Raw genomic sequence first — 9854 nt, forward strand, 5'->3', positions numbered from 1 at the left:
GCAGAGGTTGAAATGATAAGGAGTGGCCCATCTGAGGCCCTCTGCTCTCCCTGGCCAACATGCCAAAGATTGTGCCCACATCCTGTCTGCTCCCTCCTCCCCGAGAGGCAGGAGTCTTCCATGTGGAAAAACACAGCTGGGCCTGGGTGAGCCCTGTGAGGGAGGAGGAAGGGCAGGGTGTGCCTCTCTGCTCAGGGCTGGCGTCTGTGGGCCCAGTTCTGGGGAAAGGCCAGATTGCATCAGACAGGACTTGAAGGGCGGGAGCCAGCCTGTGGTCTGAGGAGGAGACAGCTTTATAAGCAGGGGTGAGGGAACTGGGTGAGGGCAGACAGCTGGAAAACAAGACACAGGCAAGACTTTGGAGAAGGCAGAGCAGGGTGATGGCTACCTTGCCACCAACAACCAGCTCCTCCCAGCAACCCCTAAACCCAGAGGATGAAGATGACATCCTGGATGAGTATGACCAGTACAGCCTGGCCCATCCTTATATCGGTAGGCCTGCTGGGCAGCTCTTTGACTTCTCATCCTCCTCCTTGGATTTGGATTTTCTCTCCCAGATTGCCTTCTCTAACTAATCTGCTCCCTACCCCAAAGTAAACCCAATCTAGCCTCGTATACTGAGTTCTGTCCTCCTCAGCTCTGAGGGCTCGCTTCTAAGCATCTCTCATTCTATACATTAGTAAACAGCAGGGATAGAGTGCCCCAACCTCACAGGGCGACCACCAGCTGCCCTCTGGCTGTTCTGCCCTTCTCATCCCTATGCCCCAGGCATTTGTCTGTCCTCTGAACCTCACACCTCTCCTCTGCCCGTGTCCCTTCTACCTGTTGCTCCACCAGTCGGGGGAGGCCGGAAAGGTCGTACCAAGAGAGAAGCTGCCGCCAATACCAACCGCCCTAGCCCTGGTGGGCATGAGAGGAAGCTGCTGACCAAGTTCCAGAACTCTGAAAGGAAAAAGGCCTGGCGCTGAGGCAGAGCTGGAGGTGAGGAGTCACGAGCCAGAGAGCCAGTAAAAGTGGCTTTGCTTAGGGTGACAGGCCTAAGAGTGTAATTGAGTAGGAAGTGGGGAATCAAAAGCAAGCCCTGGGCTGGTGAGATGGCTCAGTAGGTAAAGGCACTTGCTGCCAGCAGTGACAACCTGTGCTAGACATCTGGGACCCACATGATGAAAGGGGAGAGAATCAATTGCAAGTTCTCCCCTTAGGAGGACCCTGCAGGTATCCAGGCAGGGAATCGAGCCTGAGAAGAGATGGGAACGAAAACCTAGTGCAGATCAACTTTGTCAACCTGGATCAGGCTTCAGAGAGGCTAATACCAGGCGGTTCACTGTCAGCCTATTTTAAGCTCTGTACAATTTGGGAAAAGGTTTCCACGCAACAATCAATCCAATCAGTTCAATTCCAGTTGCACAATAAAACTTAAAGCGTGACTCAGTAGAGACTCCTTTACAAAGTACATGTAACCATGAGGATGGGTTCTATAGCTAGAAGACCTAGAATCTAGTGTGATCTCTGACCAACAGCATAGAGGTCAGCAGGCTGTAAAGTACTTGTGACATCTCCCCCCAAGGATGGGTAATGGTCTAGGGAGGGAAGAGTCTGGGATAATCACTTTGGGGAATTAGGGTGAGGCCTGCCTCCTGGTCACCAGGTTGTTAACAAACCCACTCTCAGCTTTCTGGATGGAATGCAGGTATTTGATTTCATCTCCTCCATTGAGGAGACACCCTGTGTGATTAACATTCCTGGTTCTCTTAGTGCTTCTCTGGGAGTACAAGGACCATGCCCTCAACATCCTCTGACCTACCTCCACATGCTCACAGAGACCCAAGCATATGAGAATACTCATGTGTAGATACTCATGCATGCACACTCACATTCCAGTAAATAGAAAAAAAAAATAGGGTGTCATCTACAGCAAGAATGAGACCCGTATTTAACTCCGAGTTCCACTCTGATGACCAGAATGGGGGAAGTTTCCCATAGAGCCTTTCCAATTGGGAGGAAATTTGGCTTACAGAAAGGGAAACTGAATCTTAACAGAGTCAAGTACTTCACTTAGGCTACAGAAAAAATAAGTAGGGAAGCCAGAATTCAAACCCAGGTCTCTGCCCCTTCCACCACCTGCTTTCTCTCTCCACAGATGAGGCCAGACCACAGACATCACACCCAGCAATGGAAACAGGACAACCACACCCAGCAATGGATTAGGACCTTGGAGAGATTAGGAGATACAGGCAAAGACAGAGACCTGTTTGACTCTTTCCTACCTAAGTGAGGTTCTAGAGAAGGGACACCAAAAAAGCCCTTCTAGATCCAGCAAAAGGGCACGATCGGAGCAACAATCAGGGCAAGAATGGGGGAACTAGTACCCCCAAAAAGAAATGTGAGAGAAACCAGACATAAATTGGAGCGCACCTACACCCATTAGGTGAAGTGCTGGGTACCCCCACTGCCACTCACTGTTTTTCTTTGTATTGTCAGTAATGTATTGCCTTGTTGTGTGACCTCCAAAATTAGAGATTTTTAAGTCAACTAAGAGGAAACAAGGGCTGTAAGTTTAGTCTTGGATTGGACTATGAGCAGCAACAATAAACAGTATAACAGCGACAGCTTTCTTGTGTTTTGTGGTGTCATCTGTTTTGTGTCTGGATGTGTTCATGGAGTGTCTCTCTTGGGTATGTATTGGAATGGCAGTTTCCTTGTTGTGTAGGACTGGAGACTGAGCAGGTCCTGGTACTGGTACCTTTCTGTAATGTATGCAGATACTTTTGGGTGCCTCTTTCTGTGGTCTCTTTGTGGGAAACTATTTTGTTTCTTTGCATTGCTACCCCGGAGACAAACTGTGGCCAGCCCCTACACATTCTCGTACAGGATGAGGTCATATTTAGATAAAACTGCTTTTTTAAAAGAGAATGTTACTATTAATACCATTTGCAAAATGAAAAAAGAAACAACCAAAGATTTAAAACATGGGGAGTATTGGCTGGGAGGTAGAGGCACACGCCTTTAATCCTGACACTTGGGAAGCAGAGGCAGGTGAATCTCTCAGTTTGAAGCCAGCCTGGTCTACAGAGTGATTTCCAGGATGGCCAGAGTTACACAGAGAGATCCTGTCTCCAAAACAAAATAAACTAAACCAATAAACAAAAAAACATGGGGAGGATTTTTTTTTTTAAGTGGGTGAGGGTTCAAATCCAAGCATGTAATAACAGGCTGGCTTCCAGGACAGGGTTCCGGTCCACTGGGGTAAAGGTTCTTGGTGGTTCTCAGGACCAGAGTTCCAGGAGAGTGAAGCAAATGAGAAGATGGTCGGAACCAAGTGTTCAGTTACTGAGGTCTGAGTTAGGGCTGCTGTAATGACACTGAGACAAAACCAGGTAGAAAGTTCTCTCACACAGAATAGCTCCAAGAGTAAATATTCCTAAATTACAGATGGCAACTCTATTGTACTGGGGCTCCTGCTACTTTTAGCTTACTGTCTGCCACACTCCATACATTTCTACTCTGAAGCCCCAAATAGCTGCTTTAGTAGCTGCCATCACATCTGCATCTCAGCCTGTGGAAAGGCAGGAAAGAGGTTACAAGAAGCCACACATATTTTCCCCCTTTCTGAGACCGAGGATCTCTTTTTCAGGCTGGTCTCAAAACTCCTGGACTCCAGTGGTCCTCCAGCCTTGACTTCCCGGGTGCTGGGATTACAGGCATTTATCACCACTCCCATTTTCCCTACTCATTTTTAAGGGCCCCATTTGAAAGTAGAACATACAGTGCTTGCTCACAGTTTAGTCACATGCTGCACCCAACTTGAAGAGAAGCAGGAAATACCATACTTAGCTGTTCAGTCATGTGCTAACCCAAGCTTGGGTGCAGGCGGGTTTTATTAGAGGAAGGAGAGGGAGAATACTGAAAAAATGAACAAGAAGCATCACTTATACTCATCCCCGGCCAAAGTGAGAGGAAAGAGCCCTAGCTCCAGCCCTAGGCTGAGCCTTTGGCCCCTTCTCCACATAAACCCTACTTGCAGAGCTTGGAGTCCACTGCACTTAGGTAGGCCCAGTGGCTAGAGTACTTGCTGACTCATTGACATTCCAGAAGGCTGTGACCCAGCTGGGATTCTCAGGGACCATATTCAGTCACCTTCTGAGTCCAGCCCAACAACAGTCTCCCATGGAATCTGTCCCCGGCAGCATTAAAATACAAAAAGAAAACCTTCTGGCCTGGCTGGGCATAATGGAACACATCTTTAGTTCCAGCACTCAGAAGACAGAGGCAGGCGGCTTTGTGAGTTTGAGGCCAGCCTGATCTACATAGTGAGTTCCAGGCCAGCCAGGGCTCCATAGTGACAACCTGCCTTTTTTTTTCCTTTTTAAAGTAAGTAGTCTTGGCTATGCTGGAATTATGTAGACCAGTCAGACTTGAATTTATAAAGATCTACCAGCCTCTGCCTCCCTCTCTCAAGTGCAGGGGTTAACAGCATACACCACCATGCTTAGCCCAAATCATTTGCTGTTTTAAAATTTGCTGGTTGCCTGTTATTTTACAGGCAGGCCCGAAGCAGGCCCGAAGCACAGACTTTGGTGCTACTGTCTGCTCCAGAGCACAGTTGGCAGCAGCACACACCTATCTGGGTGTTGGCTTCAGTACCACAGCAACAGCCCCCATGTTTTGGGCTGCTGCCCTGGACAGGTTTTGTTCATTTGTTTGTTTGTAGGGTTTATTTTCTTCTGTATATCAGCATGTGGAGCTACATGCTAAGAAGGCAGGCTGCCCTGCAACAGGACTTTACAGGAGTTCCTCCATTTAATCCTTATAGTAACCCAGTGGGACATATTACTAGTGCCTCCCATTTTTCCAAACCGAAAGCCAAGGCTCGGGGAATTTAAACTTCGCTTTGTAAGTACATACTACAGTGTATATAGTAAGCTATATTGTGCTTCATAATTCACTTAAGAGTCATGCAGTTGGGCTAAAGAGATGGCCCAGAAGTTAAAAGCACTGCTTGCTCTAGCAGAGGTCCTGAGTTCAATTCCTAGCAACCACATGGCAGCTTACAACCATCTGTAATGAGATCTGGTGCTCTCTTCTGCTGTGTAGGCAGAACACTGTATACATAATAAATCAAAATAAATCTTTAAAAGAAAAGAGTCATGCAGCTTCATCCAGTGGGGCATGAGACTATGAGTTCAGGTCTATCCAATTTCTAACCCCTGGCCTTTTTCCTTTTTATGGTATGCTTAAAAAATACAGAGTCCTGGCAATGAAAGACCCTAGATTGTAGATAGGTTGCCTCGTCCATCAAAAGGTGAGAGCAAAGTCCCTTCTGTCAAAGAGAAAATGAAGGTCAGGAATGCCCTTTCCTCAGCTTTTATGGGTAGTCGTAGCTGCTCGGCCCGTTAGCACCTGCTTCTTAGGAGATGCAGACATTCCCTTACTCTTGGCCCATGGGCAGGCAGCCCTCTGCCTCACCTGTCCCCAGCGCAGCCTTGAGGCCTTTCCAGGCTGTTCTGGGAACTGTTACAGCAATTCTGGGAACCCAAGATAGCTCAGATCAGGAAGGAGCCTGAGAGAATACCCCTCTTCTCCACCCCTCTTCTTACCCTTCTCCTTCCGGCTGCATAGAATGTCTATTCCCCCAGTTTCGGGGGTTCCTCATTAGAACCAGAGAAATCACTGACCTCTTTCCCTTCAGGGCCTTCCAGAAACTTCTCTGAGGTTTCCATAACTAAAAGGATTCCCAGCCCCTTGCAGAGAATTGAGAAACTTGCTGTTTCTCAAAAAATTTCTAGTTTTTCTATAGCCAACCCTTTCTCAAAAGCCAGCTCACGATACACATATAGGGGCATACATTTGTACATACGTACATATTTAAATTTCAGGATGACTCAAAGTAAATTTTCAACTAGCACTCCTTAAAGATAATGCAAGCAATAGTCATAGCTGTAGCCACCGCTATGTTGGGTGCCTCAGGGCTTCCCCTGCGTTGTCTTTCACACACTGTTTATTCCAGTTCCGCCCCCACAGGGCACTCATGCTATATTGCATTTACTTAGCGTTGAAAAAAATCACCTTTACCTTTTTTTCTCAAATGAATTTAAAAAGGAAATGGTGTAACTATCTCAAATAGGAAGCCATAGAGGAGCATTGTAAGCAAAAATTAACTCTAGCCAAGCATGGCTTACCACTGTAATCCCAGCCCTGGGAAGGCTGAAGCAAGAGGATTGCAGTCTCAAAACACAAAACAAACAAACAAATAAAACTTAACTATAAAATTAGCTTCTTTAAGAAGTTCATCTAAGCCAGGCACAGTGGCTTATGACTTTGATCCCAGCACTTAGGAGGAAAAAGCAGGCAGATCTCTGTGAGTTGAGTCCAAGGCCAGCCTGATCTACATAGTGAGTTCCAGACTAGCTAGAGTTACACAGTGAGACCCTATCTTTTAAAAAAGAGTTTATGTGCTTTCCTACAATGACCAAAAGTCACAATTGTACACATTGGGGAACACACCACCGGTGTGATGTGGTGACAGAACAAGGAAAAACATACTTGGTGTTGTCCATGGATGGATGGCCTCCAACTTACTTAAATTTACTTTATTATTTTCAGACAAGGATTCACTATGTAGCCCTAGCTGGTATCCTCCTGCCTCTGACTCCTGAATGCTGGGATTAATGCTGACTCCTGAATGCTGTGCCAGGCATGGTAGCACATTCCCAGCATTTGGGAAGCAGAGGTAGGTGGATCTCTGCGTTTGAGGCCATCCTGATCTATATAGTGAATTCCAGGACAGTCAGAGCTACACAGTGAGACCCTGGCCTCAATTTATTTTTCATCCACTTTACAGTGGTACAAAAGTCATACACATTCAGCAAAGTGTACTTTGTTTTGAGACAGTTTCTTGTAGCCAAGGCTGTAAGCTCAATATTTAGTTAAGAGTGACCTTGAACTCCTTTGTTACCAGTGTTTGGGGGAAGCCTGGATGCCACAATGTGTGTGAGGCCAGAGGACAACGTTGTGGAGTCAGTTCTCTCACTCTTCCTTCACAAGAGTTCTGGAGACCAACTAGGGTTGCCAAGATCGCCTGGCAAAAGTCTGTTGTCCACTGAACCAAACCTGGGCTTCTGATTTTCTCCTGCCGCCACCTTTTGAGTGCTGGCATTACAAGTGAACACCACTGGAACAGCATGGGGGCTCCTGGGAAGTAGGGACAGGCAGAGCTCTGTGAGTTCAAGGATGGCCTAGTCTATATAGTAAGTTCTAGGACAGCCAGGGCTATGTAGAGAGACCCTGTCTCCCCTCCACCCCAAAAGGCACACCACTGCCCCTCATTTTATTAGGTGATGAGAGCAAGCCCAGGGCTTTGTGCATGCTATGCAAGCACTCTACCAACTGAGCCCCCTCCCTAACTCAGCATTTTAACTTAAAAAATATTTTTTATTTATTATTTATTCATTCATTCATTCATTTTTCCAGACAGGTTTTTCTGTGAAACAGCCCAGGCTGTCCTGGAACTCACAGAGATCCACTTGCCTCTGCCTCCCAAGTGCACGTACCACCATGCTGGGATTTTTTCTTTCTTTCTTTCTTTCTTTCTTTTTTTTTTTTTTTTTTTGAGACAGAATTTCTCTGTGTAGCTTTGAAGCCAGTTCTGAAACTCACTTTGTAGACCAAGCTGTCCTTGAACTCACAGAGCTCCACCTACCTCTGCCTCCCAAGTGCTGGGATTAAAGGCATGTGTCACCAATGCCAGGCCTTAGGGAAGGGTTTTTTGTCTTCCTCTTTTGCAGGCCATAGTCTACCACTGAAGGAAGTCAGTCAGCTCAGGAACCCAAGTAGGAACAGACAGTAGTCATGGAGGAGTGCTGTTACTTCTTTCTCCCTCTGGACCATGCCCAGCCAGCTTGCTTTCTTCTTTGTAAGAAATTATTTTTAAAATGTGAATATGGCCATGAGTACACCTGAGGGTAGGTGATGGAGCTGGATCCCCCTGAATCTGGGGCTAAACGGGGTCATGAGCGGCTGTAATAGTAGTATGTGCACTCAACCCCCGAGCACAGTCCTTCAGACCCAGCTGCCTGGGGATGCACTCACAGTAAGCTGGCTCTCAATTAGCAATGTAGAAAATGACCTGCAGACATGTCCACAGGCCTCCTCTGATCTAGGAGGCCACTCTTGCCAGGTGACTCTAGTTTGTAACAAGTCAACAATAAAACTAACCAGTGCACAAGATTTTACAGTGTAGACCAGGCTGGCCAGGAATTCATGATCCCCTGCTTCAAGCTCCCAAGCGCTAATGTTGCAGGCGATCAATACTACTCCCAACATCTGTATTTCCTATTTATATTTTTAACTTAAAGTGGGCTCATCAAGGCATGATCCCATCATAAATTGGAGCGCACCTACACCCATTAGGTGAAGTGCTGGGTACCCCCACTGCCACTCACTGTTTTTCTTTGTATTGTCAGTAATGTATTGCCTTGTTGTGTGACCTCCAAAATTAGAGATTTTTAAGTCAACTAAGAGGAAACAAGGGCTGTAAGTTTAGTCTTGGATTGGACTATGACACCAATCAATTCTGCACTTGTCTGTGGACACCTGTGATTTAATCTGATATTGTCATTATGTGAATTTAGTGCAGACTCGACAGTATAGCGGCCCTGTCCTACAAAACTGCCATCACCATAGAAGCCAAGCTAAGGCCTAGGCCTTCTGCACCTGTGCCTCACAGAGACAGGTCAGGGACTACCACAAGAGGGCACAAAGGCAAGTCAGCTCAGAGCCCTAAGCAAGGAAAGCATGATACGTGATCTGACTTCCTTCTTGTACTCTCCAACAGCTTTGTTATAAGACATTAAATTGGACCATCAGGACAGAATTCTTACAGAGTGAAGAAGCCCTCATGACATGTCCAAGCTAAGATTAAAGTTAGAGATAGCTATACAAATGACAAAGGTAGCAGAATGTTATTGAGGAAAAACTTTGTCCCATAAAGTGCCCTTGGTAGCTGGACATTTGTGGCGCATGCCTTCGATCCCAGCACTCGGGAAGCAGAGGCAGGTGGATCTCTGTGAGTTCGAGACCAGCCTGGTCTACAAGAGCTAGTTCCAGGACAGCCTCCAAAGCCACAGAGAAACCCTGTCTCGAAAAACCAAAAAAAAAAAAAAAAAAAAAAAAAAAAAAAAAAAAAAAGCCCTTGGTAAACCCCCAAAATCAACTCAGAGTTTGAAGGGTCTGTCAGAGCAAAACCCACAATTTTTGTGTGTGTGTGTGTGTGTGTGTGTGTGTGTGTGTGTGTGTGTTTATAGTGCAGGGAATTAAACCCAGGCCTTTGACACGTGCTATAGCTCACATCACTGAGCTATGCTCCCAGGTCTTGTTACCTCTTAGTAGTATGTGACTAGAATGAATGCTGGCCATGATGGCATAGGCCTGTAATCTTAACACTCAGGAGACAGTGGCAGAAAGTTTAAGTTTAAGGCAAGCCAGGACTATTTAGGGAAATTATTCAAAAAACCAAATAAGAGAGCTGAGATGTGGCTCAGTTGGCAGAGTGTTTACCTCAGATGCTCAAGGGCCTGAGCTCTGTTTTCAGCATCTCATAAACCAGAGCTGGAGACTGGAGAGTCAGAATTCAGGGTCATGTAGCTACCTAGTGAGTTCAAGGCCAGCCTGAAATATGTAAAGGCCTGTCTCAAAATAGTAATTAGTAATAATAAAGGGTGACATCAAAAGAAGGAGCTCAGCAGTTCTGGGGTTAAGGTACTGCCCCTAACCTGCCCAGAGGTTAGAATGACTGGGCAGAGGAAGGAAAAACCTTTACTTTCAAAACTGTGCCCCTGACCAGCAGACGACTACTT

General features: G+C 46.4%; 1 protein-coding gene across 1 annotated transcript; it reads left to right on the top strand.

Annotated features, from left to right (window-relative positions):
• The first annotated feature begins 292 nt into the window (after positions 1–292).
• Positions 293–2368, top strand: Nupr1 (nuclear protein 1, transcriptional regulator). Its single transcript, XM_027404656.2, has 3 exons — positions 293–492; positions 838–981; positions 2141–2368. The coding sequence occupies exons 1-2, from the start codon at positions 381–383 to the stop codon at positions 966–968; spliced, it is 243 nt and encodes an 80-aa protein (XP_027260457.1). The 5' UTR covers positions 293–380; the 3' UTR covers positions 969–981; positions 2141–2368.
• The last annotated feature ends 7486 nt before the right edge of the window (positions 2369–9854 follow it).

Source organism: Cricetulus griseus, chromosome 3 (assembly GCF_003668045.3).
Source record: "Cricetulus griseus strain 17A/GY chromosome 3, alternate assembly CriGri-PICRH-1.0, whole genome shotgun sequence".
Classification (NCBI taxonomy): Eukaryota; Metazoa; Chordata; class Mammalia; order Rodentia; family Cricetidae; genus Cricetulus; species Cricetulus griseus.